The 15,284-nt window shown below is 55.4% G+C and overlaps 1 protein-coding gene across 1 annotated transcript in view; it reads left to right on the top strand.

Annotated features, from left to right (window-relative positions):
* Positions 1–11,277, top strand: part of Lrp1 (LDL receptor related protein 1) — a 79,655-nt gene extending 68,378 nt beyond the window's left edge. Inside the window, exons 65-89 of the mRNA XM_005335662.4 lie at positions 34–153; positions 691–813; positions 960–1,085; positions 1,548–1,664; positions 2,338–2,444; positions 2,541–2,673; positions 3,503–3,622; positions 3,764–3,886; positions 4,150–4,290; positions 4,371–4,505; positions 4,582–4,701; positions 5,571–5,839; positions 6,448–6,626; positions 7,109–7,215; positions 7,468–7,584; positions 8,236–8,412; positions 8,554–8,694; positions 8,832–9,005; positions 9,244–9,405; positions 9,762–9,936; positions 10,096–10,197; positions 10,334–10,398; positions 10,487–10,577; positions 10,690–10,834; positions 11,001–11,277. Coding sequence (XP_005335719.1) covers positions 34–153; positions 691–813; positions 960–1,085; positions 1,548–1,664; positions 2,338–2,444; positions 2,541–2,673; positions 3,503–3,622; positions 3,764–3,886; positions 4,150–4,290; positions 4,371–4,505; positions 4,582–4,701; positions 5,571–5,839; positions 6,448–6,626; positions 7,109–7,215; positions 7,468–7,584; positions 8,236–8,412; positions 8,554–8,694; positions 8,832–9,005; positions 9,244–9,405; positions 9,762–9,936; positions 10,096–10,197; positions 10,334–10,398; positions 10,487–10,577; positions 10,690–10,834; positions 11,001–11,141 — 3,410 coding nt within the window. The 3' untranslated portion in view covers positions 11,142–11,277. The remainder of the gene's footprint in view (positions 1–33; positions 154–690; positions 814–959; positions 1,086–1,547; positions 1,665–2,337; positions 2,445–2,540; positions 2,674–3,502; positions 3,623–3,763; positions 3,887–4,149; positions 4,291–4,370; positions 4,506–4,581; positions 4,702–5,570; positions 5,840–6,447; positions 6,627–7,108; positions 7,216–7,467; positions 7,585–8,235; positions 8,413–8,553; positions 8,695–8,831; positions 9,006–9,243; positions 9,406–9,761; positions 9,937–10,095; positions 10,198–10,333; positions 10,399–10,486; positions 10,578–10,689; positions 10,835–11,000) is intronic.
* The last annotated feature ends 4,007 nt before the right edge of the window (positions 11,278–15,284 follow it).

Here is a 15,284-nt window from a genome sequence, read left to right as displayed (position 1 = left end):
ATTAGTTACCCTTTCCTCTTACTGCCTCCACAGACATCCATGTCTGCCTGCCCAGTCAGTTCAAGTGCACCAACACCAACCGCTGTATTCCTGGCATCTTCCGCTGCAATGGGCAGGACAACTGTGGGGATGGCGAGGACGAGAGGGACTGCCGTGAGTGCCTGAGGCCATAGGGGCCAGGGTGGGGAGCAAGCCACACACAGGGTGCACGTTGATTCTCTACTACTTTTTTTGGTACCAGGGATTGAACCCAGGGCTCTTAACCACTGAGCCACATCCCCAGCCCTTTTATATTTTATGGTCTCACTGACTTGCTTAGAGCCTCGCTAAGTTGATGAGGCTGGGTTTGAACTGTAGATCCTCCTGCCTTAGCCTCCTGAGCTGCTGGGATTACAGGTGTGTGTCACCGCACCAGGCCCCCCACTGCTTCTTCTAGAGGTGCTCCAGTTACTTTATTAGAGGAGCAACATCAATCATCCATGTAACCTGGTTTGCTCATAAAATCATCTTTCTTGGAGGTATTACAGATCCAGAAAAGAAAATGCATTAAAATTGGAAATAAACTGTTCCTTCCTCCCAAGATATTTCTGGCCAAACCAAGGCCAAGGCTTGGAAGAGGGAGAGGACAGTGACCTTGAGGGGGGAGCACACGACAAGGGGAAGATCCTCATTCTCTCATTCACTCCACAGCTGAGGTGACCTGTGCCCCCAACCAGTTCCAGTGCTCCATCACCAAGCGCTGTATCCCCCGTGTCTGGGTCTGCGACAGGGACAATGACTGTGTGGATGGCAGTGACGAGCCTGCCAATTGCAGTGAGTGACCTGGCACTCCTGGGGAGCCCACCATCCCCCACAGCGTCTGCTGCTGCCACCACCTCCACACGTGCACCCTTGTGCCCACTCCCACCCTGCCACATGCTTCTGGAAGGGCCTCACCCTCTTTCTGCCCTCCCTTGCAGCCCAAATGACCTGTGGAGTGGATGAGTTCCGCTGCAAGGACTCGGGCCGCTGTATCCCAGCACGCTGGAAGTGTGACGGAGAAGATGACTGTGGGGATGGCTCAGACGAGCCCAAGGAAGAGTGTGGTGAGCCCAGCCCCCACTCCAGAGGAAAGCAATCTGCAGGGTAGGGGTGGCATGGTGCCCACTGGCAGTCAGAGATCTGGGCTGCGTGCTGACCATGTCTCAGCATGGCCCCGCACCAGGCTTCCTGTGCCTGCTGTAGAATATTCTCAGCCAATGCCCACCACCTCCTAATCCCTTCTTCCATGCTCCCACCACACCTCATCAACACATACGTGTGCAGAATCGCCTCTGCACACACTAAGGAATCTGTTCATGTCCTCCCCAAAGCAGCTGTCTCCCCTCCACCCAACACACACAAACTCGTGTCTTGTCTCCTAACCGCTTTATAAACTCCACGTCACACCACAGCCTGGGCTCCCCAGAGCTGAGCTTTCCTCAAACCACACCCACCTGTGATCATAATATCTACTTGCCACTCCATCCCTGACTGTCCCAATGTCCACCCCATCTCACTTTACCTAGATGAGCGCACCTGTGAACCATACCAATTCCGCTGCAAGAACAACCGCTGCGTGCCAGGCCGCTGGCAGTGCGACTATGACAATGACTGTGGGGACAATTCAGATGAGGAGAGCTGCAGTATGTGCCACTCCCTGCTGCCCCCAGGCCACTGCTCGCCCCTCCCCAGGCCTCTGCACCTCCTCAGCTCCCCTGCCCCTACTGCCACCCGTCTGGGCTAGAACAAGGGGCCCCTTCCCAGGGCAGGGGTCAGAGTTCCCTCGCGCCTCACCCCACCCCACTCCATGTCGTGTACTTGAGTTTGTGCCATTTCACCTCATCTCATGTTTCTCTCCATTTTCACACTGTCCTCTTGGGGTTGCAGAGGTAGGTGTCTCTGATGTGCCCCTGCTCCCACCATGTCCTGCCTCTGCCCCAGAGCCCACCCATCCCCTATGTGCCTCTGCCCATCATCCTTCATTGGCCCCTCCCCAGATTCAGTGCTTGTCTTAGTGGTCTTATCCCTTCTCTACCCTCCCCACACAGAGCCTGCCCTGAGGGCAGGACCAAGGACCTAGTGCTCTCTCCCATGTGTCTGTCCCCACTGGATAAGCACTATCCCCTGAGGGCAGTCAGTGGCTCTTTCCAGGATTGGTTGAGCATCTTGGTCATTACATCAGTCACCTGTGGCCTTTAAGGACACAGGGATGGGGTTTGTGCTCCAGAATCTCACTTCCAAGGGCTTGGAGATGGCCGAAGGCTGAGTCCCTGTGCCCACCCTGCTGGGGTCTATCTCTCCCCTGTCCCTCCCCAGCCCCTCGGCCCTGCTCTGAGAGTGAATTCTCCTGTGCCAATGGCCGCTGCATCGCTGGGCGCTGGAAGTGCGATGGGGACCATGACTGCGCGGACGGCTCAGATGAGGTGGGTGGGGAACCAGAAAGAAGGAGGCCTCAGTAGAGTCAGAGCAGGGCCCCATTGGTGCCAAACTGACCAGGCTGCTGGCTCCCATGCCCACAGAAAGATTGTACCCCCCGCTGTGACATGGACCAGTTCCAGTGCAAGAGTGGTCATTGTATCCCCCTGCGCTGGCGCTGTGACGCGGATGCTGACTGCATGGACGGCAGCGATGAGGAAGCCTGTGGCACTGGTGGTGAGCCCTCCAGCCTGTCTTCCCCTGGCCCTCCCACCATCCCCATCCCAGCGTGTGGCCAAGTTCTCTCATTCTTCCCCCTATTCATTATTCATGCAGTGATTATTTATTGACCGTCATAGGTGTTGAAGATAAACACTAAACAAGACTCAGGGCTCCTGTGTGCATTTTTGTGCAGGTGGTTCTCTCCCCAATGGCACCTAATTGGGGCCAGTTAGGCTGAAAGCCAGAAGTCTGTGGGTTGTATCCCCATAACCCCAGCCACCAACATAAGTTCCTAACAGTCTGCTGCCTTGAGAAGCCAAGTCCTGGTCACTTTCCTTCCCTGGGACAATGAACCAGAACCTGCCCCTAGCAGATCTTCCTGGGCTCTACAGAAGAAGGGAATGGTGTAAAATCTGCCAGGAGAGAAAGTTGGGGGGCAGGGACCTCATCTTTGAGGGCAGACATCCTGGCTCTGCCCTGGTAGGCTGAAGACAGGGACTTGAACTTTTGTCTTCTACCCACTGTTGTGCCTCTGTGCCTGTCACAGAAAAACCCTAGGCTTGCCTGCCCTGCCACATCCACCAGAAAGAGTGCCCTCCAACCCCTCTGGACACTTCTTCAAAATGGCCTCTTCTCCCTTAAATATCATAGGAGGCACCTTTGCCCCTCTGCCCATCAGGTAGAAAATTAGGAGATATGGATCTAGTCCAGTTGTGCCACTGCTTTTCTGGTGACCCCTCTGGGCCTAGCCCCACCTGTTGAAGGAGGGATCTGGGCAAGATCCTGCCCGGGTAGCCTGCAGCCCCTGGCTCATTCCTCCCTTTTTGCTCCCTCTGGCTCCCAGTGCGGACCTGCCCTCTGGACGAGTTCCAGTGTAACAACACCTTGTGCAAGCCGCTGGCCTGGAAGTGCGATGGCGAGGATGACTGCGGGGACAACTCAGATGAGAACCCTGAGGAGTGTGGTGAGATTCGGGGCATGGCAGGGCAGGGATGGGCTTCAGGGGGAGAGTGGGGTTCCCAGGCTCACAAGTTCCCTGGTGGCCTGTGGCGGCCATCTACCCCTGACCCCAAGACTGATTCTGGCTGTCTCCTGGCTGCTGCAGCCCGGTTCGTGTGCCCTCCCAACCGGCCCTTCCGCTGCAAGAACGACCGTGTCTGCCTATGGATTGGGCGCCAGTGTGATGGCACTGACAACTGTGGGGATGGGACTGATGAGGAGGACTGTGGTGAGCAGGGGGCCAGTGAGGGGGTCCTGGGGGAGCTGCAGTGGGGGAGGATCACTGCTGGGAGCCTGAGAGAAGCTCCTGGGGAGAAGAGGCTTCTGATGTCCTACATCTGCAGGAGGTGGCTGGGAATCTAATGATTAACTGGTTCCCCCTGCAAGTTTAACAGACATCTGGGTTTGGACCCTCTGGTATCTGCGGGGTCCCTGTGGGAGGAGGGGACAGTATGGAAAATACCCAGGGCCTGAAGCCCCTGTCCTTCCCAGAGCCTCCCACGGCACAGACCCCCCACTGCAAAGACAAGAAGGAGTTTTTGTGCCAGAACCAGCGCTGCCTCTCCTCCTCACTGCGCTGCAATATGTTCGATGACTGTGGAGATGGCTCTGACGAGGAGGACTGCAGCATAGGTAAGACCTGACCATGGGATGGTGGGGCTGGGCTTGGGAGGAGGGGCTCTGGGAAGGAATCCACTCTCCGTCTCCCACAGACCCCAAGCTGACCAGCTGCGCCACCAATGCCAGCATCTGTGGGGATGAGGCACGCTGCGTGCGTACTGAGAAAGCCGCCTACTGTGCCTGCCGCTCAGGCTTCCACACTGTGCCAGGCCAGCCCGGATGCCAGGGTAGGAAATCAGGGTTGTGGGAGAGAAGCCCCAACTGTTGGACTCCCCATGACCCTTCTGTGTATGTAACCTTCAGACATCAATGAGTGCCTGCGCTTTGGCACCTGCTCGCAACTCTGCAACAATACCAAGGGCGGCCACCTCTGCAGCTGTGCCCGAAACTTCATGAAGACACACAACACTTGCAAAGCAGAAGGTACAGAGCCAGGAGAGGACAAGAAGGATGGATGGGGCCAGGTGCCACCATGATACAAAATAGTGCTAGCCTGGAATGGAACATTTCCCTCCACACACCTTTGCCCAGGCATGGACCCCCAGATCCAAGCAAGATGCAGTATGCTGGACAGTGTGGCACAAGCAGACAGCATAGCCTCTGACTCTAAAGTTCATTGAGGAGAACACTCCCATATAGCACACATGAAAGCTTCCTCTCTCACCACTCTCAGGATGAGAGCACACTCTGGCACACTTACACTGTCACATGTGCCCCACCCTATATATTCCCCATATGCTTTGATGCACACCTGCACTTCCATGTGCTTATATGCAAACACCTACACACATTCCTATGCATACACATACCCTACATGCGCATGAGCTTGTAGATACACAAAACCATGCACTCTTACACCTGTGTACACCCACACCCTTCTATGCCATGCACATAAACTCTCACATGCATGAGCACCCACAAGCCCTTGTCAGACAGCATGAGTCAGAGTGCTATGATGCCATCTAGAGGCCATGAGGGTGCAGAAGTTTTTGAGGCTGGAGGGGCAGGAACAGACTTCTGGAAGAGCAGATCACAATAGATCATCTCAGAGAAGAGGGGATGTTCACAGGTTAGGCTGAAGCCCTAGGTCCCAGCACTGGGAGGATGAGCATCCTCTTCTGGCTGGAGCAGATGGTCGATTAGGAGTGAGGATATTGCTGGGGTGATAGGGGCTGAACTGGGGACCCCCTTCTCCTAGCACCAGACCCAGCACCTCACAGCCCAACCCCAAGCCCTGGCCTCCTTCTGCAGCATTTTACCCCCACCTGACATCCAACCTGTTGCCCTTCCAGGCTCTGAGTACCAGGTCCTGTACATTGCTGATGACAATGAGATCCGCAGCCTGTTCCCTGGGCACCCCCATTCCGCTTACGAGCAGGCCTTCCAAGGTGACGAGAGTGTCCGCATCGATGCCATGGATGTCCATGTCAAGGCCGGCCGTGTCTATTGGACCAACTGGCACACAGGCACCATCTCCTATCGAAGCCTGCCACCTGCTGCACCTCCTACCACTTCCAACCGACACCGAAGACAGATTGACCGGGGTGTCACCCACCTCAATGTGAGTGCCCAGCTTGATACAGATTGGGTGGAAGAATTTAGTAGAGCAGACAGTTCAGAGAAGAATTTGAAAAGGATAGAAGGAGGCAAAGAATGAGATTAGAAGGAATGGGTGGTGAGGATTACATTCTAAGGCATGGACAGAGCAGTCAGAATTATCAGGGGTTGTCTGTGTCATGCGCAGCCCACGGCAGCAAGGCAGATTGACCCTCAGCATCAGAGCCCACGCTAATTCCTGATCATTACTGCCACCTGTGTCAGTCTTGGCCCATTTACTCTCTGGCCTCACTATTTTCAACAATAAAATGAGCTAATGATCCCTATCTGGGGCGGGGCGGGGCTCAGTGGTAGAGTGTGTTGAGCAGACAAGAGACCCTGGATTTGATCCCCAGCACCAGTGATAATAATAACAATACCTATCTTGTAGTCTTTTTTTAGTAAGGATTAACTGGCAAAACATGTGAAAGCTCCAAGCCTGGCATCCCCTTAAAATCTAGGACTGGTTGATGTGGGGCAATGTTTCACAGGAGCAGGATGGCAGACCCAGAGGTGGGGATCATGGGAAGGAAAAAAAAAGTGGTGGCTCCTGAGCCCGAGACCCCTATTCAGATTTCAGGGCTGAAGATGCCAAGGGGCATCGCCATCGACTGGGTGGCCGGGAATGTGTACTGGACCGACTCTGGCCGAGACGTGATTGAGGTGGCACAAATGAAGGGCGAGAATCGCAAGACACTCATCTCGGGCATGATTGACGAGCCCCACGCCATTGTGGTGGACCCACTAAGGGGGTGGGCAAGGGTCCTAGGGGGGAGGCATCTGGGCTGGTGGTAGGAAGCCCCTGGGCTGGGGGCATGGGCCCAGCATCCACAAGCACACCCTTCCAGGGTCCTCCTCAGGTACTCCAGTCTTCCAAGCTACTCCAGGCCCTGGCCCTACCCAGTGCTGCCTTTGCTAGAGACCCCCAGCAGGGCCTGCTCAGTGCCCAACCTCCACTTGGCTGGCTTCAAAGGCAGCCAGGTTATGGATATCCCCTCTGCTTCAGGGACATCTCTTCCCACTTACACATCTCTGACTCGGCACACTGTGGTTTTAGGGTAGAAGGTGTTCACCTAGTCAGAAGCTGTCTCCCGTTCTCTGTGGGAGGAAGACAGTGCACCCTCCTCCTGAAACCTAGCAGTCCCTGTGTCAGACCAGGCACCCTTTGTCTCTCCTCATTTTGCCTCCCCTGACTCTCAGGTCAGACCCATTCTCACCCCTTCTCCCTCCCCAGCACCATGTACTGGTCAGACTGGGGGAACCACCCCAAGATTGAGACGGCAGCGATGGATGGGACCCTTCGGGAGACACTGGTGCAGGACAACATTCAGTGGCCCACAGGTCCATTGGGCAGGGGTGGGGCTGTGGGAAAGGCAGGCTGTCCAAAGCTAGTGCTGCAAAGTCACAAAAAAGCTAGTGAGGGGCAGGGCTGGGGCTGGAACCAGGCATAGGGCTTGTGGACGCTTTTCCTTGATAAGTGGTTGGGAGTGGTCATGTGAGAAGGGTGCACTGTCCTGGACACTGAGTCAAGTATGTCTTCACCTCTGATGAGGCAGAGGCTGAGCCCTCACAGCACTCCCTGCCTTCCCCCAGGCCTGGCTGTAGATTATCACAATGAACGACTATACTGGGCAGATGCCAAGCTTTCAGTCATCGGCAGCATCCGGCTCAGTGGCACAGACCCCATCGTGGCCGCTGACAGCAAGCGAGGTCAGAGCCCAGCAGCAGCCTTGGTCCCCAACCCTATCCTCAGGCCCCCAACCTCCCAACTGAACCCAAAAACCTCACTCCAGTGCTACCATCCTTCATCAGCCTGGCCCCCAGCAATCCTGTAGGCTGTGCCCACCTGACTCTGGCCCACCTGTCAATTCATTTACAATTCATTTACTCTACCACTAACTATCAAGTTGTGTAGAGGCAGTAGAAGTGGCAGTTGGAAGTTAAGATGTGGGGAGAAGTAGTAGAAGTCAACCGTAACCACAAAAGCCTTCTATCAGTAGTGGCCACAGAGGGGACACATGGGAAATGCTGGGCACAGTGGCACACCCCTGTAATCCTAGCAGCTTGGGAGGCTGAGGCAGGAGGATCGGGAATTCAAAGCCAGCCTCAGCAATTTAGTGAGGCACTAAGAAACTCAGTGAGACCCATCTCTAAATAAAATACAAAAAATGGCTGGGGATATGGCTCTGTGGTTGAATGCTGCCCCGCCAAAAGAAGAAGGGACAGGTGGGGGGAATGTTGATATTTTGATCTGGATGTTTGGAGTTTGAGGTGCCTGGGAGCCATGGGGACTGGTGTCCTGAAGGATGTGACTGCAACCCAAGATTCCTCTGATTTCACTTGATTTCAACTTCTCCCCAGGCCTAAGTCACCCCTTCAGTATTGATGTCTTTGAGGATTACATCTATGGCGTCACCTACATCAATAATCGTGTCTTCAAGATCCATAAGTTTGGACACAGCCCGTTGATCAACCTGACAGGTGGCCTGAGCCATGCCTCTGATGTGGTCCTGTACCATCAGCACAAGCAGCCTGAAGGTAAGGGAAGGGGTCTGGAAGGGAAGGTCCAGGAGCACCAGGTCTCCAAGCCATGGACTCAGGTCTGAGAAGAAGGGAGCATTCTGGGTCCACAGGGCTTGGGAAAGGGTCCTGCTCAGCATCTGCCTCCCACACCTGTAGTGACCAACCCCTGTGACCGCAAGAAATGTGAGTGGCTCTGCCTACTGAGTCCCAGTGGGCCTGTCTGCACCTGTCCCAATGGGAAGCGGCTGGATAACGGCACCTGTGTGCCTGTACCCTCTCCAACACCCCCTCCAGATGGTACGTTCACACTTCTCCCCAGTGCCCCACCTGCGCCTCAGGACCCTCCTCCCTTAGGTCCTTGACCTCCCCTCACCTTTGTTGCCCACTCCTCTCCCCTTGCCCTGGCTTCTCCCTCTGATGAGTCCCTCCTGCAGCTCCCCGACCTGGAACCTGCAACCTACAGTGCTTCAATGGGGGTAGCTGTTTCCTCAATGCACGGAGGCAGCCCAAGTGCCGCTGCCAGCCCCGCTACACAGGTGACAAGTGTGAGCTGGACCAATGCTGGGAGCACTGTCGCAACGGGGGCACCTGTGCTGCCTCCCCATCTGGTATGCCCACCCCCAGATCTGCTCCTTGTTTATCCCTGGCTCCCACCCCTCAGGCAAATGCCCAACCCCTGCCTCCCTCTCCTGGCCTCAGTCTCATCTCCTGCCACCTCTCTACAGCTCCGGCATCCAGTCCCTCTGGTCTCTGCCTCCCACCCAGGTCCTCCAAGCCCTATACCTCTGTTATAGGACCAAGTGGTTCCTAAAGCCATAATTCCACTCATATATCCTCTCCCACCAGGCATGCCCACGTGCCGGTGCCCCACGGGCTTCACAGGCCCCAAGTGCACCCAGCAGGTGTGTGCGGGCTACTGTGCCAACAACAGCACCTGCACTGTCAACCAGGGCAACCAGCCCCAGTGCCGATGCCTACCTGGCTTCCTGGGTGACCGCTGCCAGTACCGTGAGTGAGCCATCTCTGGGCCCCAGGGGAGGAAGGGGGGAACCAGGACCCATGGAGGCAAGTTTGGGGGAGGGAGGCCAGATACAGCTGAGCCAGGCCCAGGCTGCTTGTGCTACTCACAAAAGTGTTGGCACACCTCCCTGAGGCAGAAAGCCCCCTGGACATCAGGACTATGCAAGCAAGAGCAGAGCCCTTCTAGCACGCCCTGGAGCTTGTGATACGGGAATAGTAGGAGACCCAGGAGGAAGTTGGAGTCATCCATGGGACCAGGGAGTCTTTTCAGGTGCCTAGCCACCCCTTTGGAGGGCCCCATGAGGGTGGGGCATAAGGTACTTCCTCTCCACTCCCAACTATAGGGGAGTGCTCTGGCTACTGCGAGAACTTTGGTACATGTCAGATGGCGGCAGATGGCTCCCGGCAATGTCGCTGCACTGTCTACTTTGAGGGCCCAAGGTGTGAGGTGAACAAGTGCAGCCGCTGTCTCCAAGGAGCCTGTGTGGTCAACAAGCAGACTGGGGATGTCACCTGCAAGTGAGTGGGCTCCTGCCTCCACAGTTCTGCCCTGTTCCAGCCATATGCCCTCCATCCTACTGTTGCCACGTTCCTGCACCCCCAACCCTGTCCTGGGGCTTCCTTAGCATCACACACTCCTTGACCAGCCCCAGCCCCAGCTCTGACTCCTTCCCACAGCTGCACCGATGGCCGGGTGGCCCCCAGCTGTCTGACCTGCGTTGGCCACTGCAGCAATGGCGGTTCCTGTACCATGAATAGAAAGATGATGCCTGAGTGCCAGTGAGTTGAGCTTGAGTCTTACCCAGACATATATTATCCCTCTGTTCCTCAAATCTGAGCGGGAGGACCATGCAATTTCCCTGGCGGCAGCAGCTGTGGAGGTCTTGCCTGTTCAGCTCTGCCCTCCTACCTGCAGGTGCCTGCCCCACATGACAGGACCCCGGTGTGAGGAGCAGGTCGTCAGCCAACAGCAGCCTGGACGTAAGTGGCAGGGGGTGTGACAGGCAAGGCTGCTGGGACCTGCAGCAGTCTGGGCCTCCTGACTCATTCTCTCATGACTTCCCTTCAGATATGGCCTCTATCCTGATCCCTCTGCTGTTGCTGCTACTGCTGCTTCTGGTGGCTGGAGTGGTATTCTGGTATAAGCGGCGAGTCCGAGGGTGAGCCACCAGGAGTCTAGAAAGTTCTGGACATTATTTTGATACCCAGTGTGACCCCCCATACACCCCCCCACCAGAATCTCTGCCTCCTTAGACTCATGCCTCTCCCCAGGGCTAAGGGCTTCCAGCACCAGCGGATGACGAACGGAGCCATGAACGTGGAGATTGGGAACCCTACATACAAGATGTACGAAGGAGGAGAACCTGATGATGTTGGTGGCCTGCTGGATGCTGACTTTGCCCTGGACCCTGACAAGGTGGGCTGGAGGAGAGATTGGGAGGGCTTCCAGGGTAGGGCTAAGAGGCTATGGGTAGGGTGATTTAGAGTGTCAGGTTGGATGATGGGTCAGAGGTGGGGTGTGGGGTACCTGGGCCACAGAGCCCAGCCCCTGAGCCCCACCTGAACCCTCTGTTGCTTTACAGCCCACCAACTTCACCAACCCTGTGTATGCTACACTCTACATGGGGGGCCACGGCAGCCGTCACTCCCTGGCCAGCACGGACGAGAAGAGAGAACTCCTGGGCCGTGGCCCTGAGGACGAGATAGGGGACCCCTTGGCATAGAACCCTGCTCCATTGGACTTCCCCCAGAGAGCCCCTGCCAGAGAAGTCCTTCATTGAGCCCCCTCCCCAGCTAGCCCTTCCCCGGCCCTGCCGGATGTATAAATGTAAAAATGAAGGAATTACTTTTTATATGTGAGTGAGCAAGCGAGCACAGTATTATCTCTTTCCATTCTCCTCCTTCCTGCCTGCTCCTCAGTACCCCCCATGCTACCTTGTGGGGGCAGGGAGGGCTCTGGGGGCTCCTTCAAGTATGAGGGAGCCCACCTCCTACTTTCCCACCAAAATGTACCCCCCTGGGAGAGCTTGTGGTGCAGCCCCCCACAAGACACTTTGTCAAGGTCCTACTCTTTCCCCCTCCAGTTCTCCCTTCCCCAAGTCCCTGGGGGCTAATTCTGGGGAGGTAGAGTTCTCTGCTGCCCCTGTCTGGAAGATTTGTCTCTGGCTGAGGTAGGAAGGGAAGAATGGAGTTTTTTAGTTCTTGGGGAAGGATGCCCCAAGACCTGGCCCCTACTCTTACGGGCACCTCAGAGATGACCATGCTCAATAACCTCCCAGAAAGGCCTCCACTCTAGTGCCCTCACAATGGCTCCCAGGGCTGGAAACCTTCATTGGTAACAGACCCCCAACCTCCCTTCCCCTGGGGATGAGGAAATGGGGCACACCAAGGAAGGGCAAGTGGGCAGCCCCGTTTTGGGGACATGAACGTTTTAATAATTTTTGCTGAATTCCTTTACAACTAAATAACACAGATATTGTTATAAATAAAATTGTAAAAAAAAGAAAAAAAAGAAAAAAAGAGAGAGAGAGAGAAAGAGAAGCTGCTTGTGTCTGCCTGCGAATGTGATTATGGGCTGGGCTGCGCTTTTGGGCTTCAGCCACCAGAGGGAGCCGAGATCTTACTGAAGGCAGGCTTGAGTGTCCTGCTCTCAGTTCCCTTCTCCTGGAGCCCCTTCCTTCTCCATCTTGCTATAGCAGGGAAAGGGGGTGGTACTGGACTTGGCAGGAAGGACCTTTTTCTCCTGGATATGTGACTTTGAGCCAGTGACTTCACTGCTCTGAATCTTGTGTGCCCTCTGGCTCTAGGACACTAACTCTGCATTACCACTTCCTTTGGATACCACCACCCCTCCTGCCCCATATTGTCAACCACAGTAAAAAATCCCACTGGAAGGAACGAATACATTGGGTTGTGAAGGCTTTCTAGGCCTTCAAGATGGTCCTCTGTGGCTTTCTCTGCCCACATTTGCTCTCGAAGTTTGATTCTGACTTAATAGAGACTGATCAGATGCCAAGAGTAGAACCCTGGATTTAAGTGGGAAGGACTGAAGGAGAGCTGGACACACCAGTTTTCCAGACCCATCATCCTTCAACAGATCCAGCTCACCAACCATTTCAGACACTCTAGAAATTGACAGAGACAATTTAAGTTGTCCTTGCTCAAAGAGGGGAGCCTCTTGGAGAAGGTCACACAGCTTCACACACCCCAGGACTGAGAGAGGATTAGAGACCCACTCCCCAACAACAGCAAGTATGACCTCAGAAGAGTGGCTGCAAATGCCTGATGATCTCTTATCCAGCTTCCAAAGGGAGAATATTGCCTTTCATTCCCTTACTGGTTCAACTTCTCCAGGATATGCCTCCCTGGCTTTCTCCTTCCTTGGAAAAGCTTCTGGGTTTTAGCACCTTCAGAAACAAGAATCCATCCCTTCCTTCTCAGTCCTGAAATTCCCATTTCCAATCTCATCCTCCAAGCCAACTCTGAGATCCACTTCCCCACCCCCACCTTCCTGGACACCTAGGTTCCTGGAGGGAGCAAACCTCTTGGGAAAAAGAGGTGTCCTTATTAATTACTCAGAGACTTGTGTCCCTATATGGCCACCAGGTGGCATTAGAACTCCCGCGGCGCTGTTTATCCTGGAACCTAGCACAGCCCTCTCCTCAACACACTTAATTATGCACCTGTGGGGAACCCAGGCCAGCCTCTCACTTCCCCGCCCCGGGCTATTTTGCCATACACCCCATCATCCTCTGCTAGCCAGCTCCCCTCTCTCTCTCCCAGCGCCTGCCGGCTCACCAGCCCCACCCGCTCACCCCTCCCTCTGCCAGTCGTGCATCTGGCGCCCCCGCGGGAGCCACTGATTCTCTGCTTGTCGCCTAAAAATCCTGGGCATAGGGAGAAGGGCTCCCAGCTGCAGCTTAGAAAGTACACCCCTCTGGTAATCATCCTCCCTTTGCTGGCCAGGACTGGCTAAGAGAAGATCCATCAAGAGTGAACCTCCCAAACTCCCCATCCAGCAAGGTGGGAGGAGCCTACAAGACAGAACAGAGACGCACAGAGCCAGGGACAGAGGCTAATACAGACTGATATAGATTCAGAGATGGGAAGATATAGGGACACAGGCAAAGACCCAGAGACAAGGAGTAGTGAGTGTGTGTGTGTGTGTATGTGTGTGTGCGCGCACGCACGGGTGCAAGCCCAGTCATGTACCTGTATGCATATACATATGTGTGTAACCACAGAGAAATCAGGTGACTTGAGGCTAGCAAAAGGAGGATAATGGGATGGATTGTGCCTCCCAAAGTTCAGGACCTTGGTGATGGGCTTCTGTCATAACCTAGGCGTGGGTGTGCCCACTGCTGAAGCAGCCCCAGAACTTGGCACTGGGACCCAAAATTCTGGTTGGGGCCATCTGACCTTATGCCTCTCAACACCTCTGTCCCTTCCTTCCTCACTTCTCTGCTCTGTCTGTACCCAAGTCCCTGCTTCCTGGCTTCTGTTTCCCTGAGTGTTACTACTTCTGCTTCATCCTCTCGCCATCCTTGTCTTTTCCCTCTTTTTTTTTTTTATGTCTGTCACATCCCATATCTGTCTGTCTGTTTCTTTGCATATGCCTGTGCTTGTCCTTTGGACTGCCAGTGCCAGTGTACACCTGTGTGTACGTCCATCTTTGTGGATATTTGCCTCTCTGCCAAGGCAAGGTGGAGAAGTGCTGAGGACCTGGTTGGGTGTGCTCATCTCTTGGTCCAAGCTTGCATTTGTCTGTCTCTGTTACTGTGAGCTCCTGTGTGTGTGAATCAAATGTATCCACTGTGTGTTGGTGTGCATCCCTCTCTGAGTGCTAGTTTCTGTGTGAATATATTTTGCTCCACATGTCTGTGTTCACCTCTACCTTGTGGTAGGCCATACCAACGCATCTGCGGCATGCCTGGAGGTTGTGTGCGCTCAGGTCTCAGGGCATGGACCTGTCTCTCTATTTCTTTGCTTGTCCCCATCTCTCACTGTCTAGGGTTGGTCATATCACAACCTCAGCCTCAGTGCATAGCAACAGCTGACAGCTGAAGATTCCCTGGGCAGGGAAGACAGAGACTAGAGGGAGGAGGGCACTGACGAAGAAACAGCCGAGAGAATGAGAACAGAGACAGATGCTGGGGACAGAGACAAGGACAGAAACAGACAGGGAAGGGGACAAGGATCAAGAAGAGGTGGTGGTGGAAGATGGAACACTGGAAGGGAAGGGATAGGCTACATCAAGACTCTGGGCAGGCATTGAGCTGGACTTCCCATGCAGCGCCTATGCAGTGGGGCGCTGTAAGGTGCAGAGGTCAGAGTGGGTGGGGGTCTAGGGACAAAGGTGAATGGGCCAGTAGAGCCTAGGAGTCCTAAGACTGCAGAGGTGCCTTAGGGCGGAGGTGGGGGGCGGCGGGCGCCGTTTGTCAGCCCTATTGACAGACGTGATGGGGTTTCCGTCCGTGATCAATGATTCTCATCTCCGGGCCGAATGAGCCGCGGGGCGCCCATCCATCCCCGTCAGCGCAGAGCCACGGCAGCCGCCTGAGGCCCCACCCGCCCTCACCCTGGCCCCTGCCCTGCTCCTGGCCCCTGCCCTGCTCCTGGCCCCTGCCCGGTTCCTGCCCTGGGACCCACCTTGGCCCAGGGCATGGAAGGGCCCCGGGACATCAAGGGGTCCTGGTCCTGCAGCATCGCTGAACCTCGCCAGATTCCTGCTCCGCGGTGCCCCCTTTACACGAACAGTCCCAAACCTCGAGCCCCACGCCCTTTCCTATTCCTCGTCGGTGCACAGACCCTTGGCATCTCGAGGGCGCGGCCCCTGAGCCCCTCAACCCTCTCCGCTTCGCACCTGG

This window comes from Ictidomys tridecemlineatus, chromosome 6, assembly GCF_052094955.1.
Source record: "Ictidomys tridecemlineatus isolate mIctTri1 chromosome 6, mIctTri1.hap1, whole genome shotgun sequence".
Classification (NCBI taxonomy): domain Eukaryota; kingdom Metazoa; phylum Chordata; class Mammalia; order Rodentia; family Sciuridae; genus Ictidomys; species Ictidomys tridecemlineatus.
The sequence above is the reverse complement of the archived record's forward strand: the minus strand, read 5'-3'. Positions and strand labels throughout refer to the sequence as shown.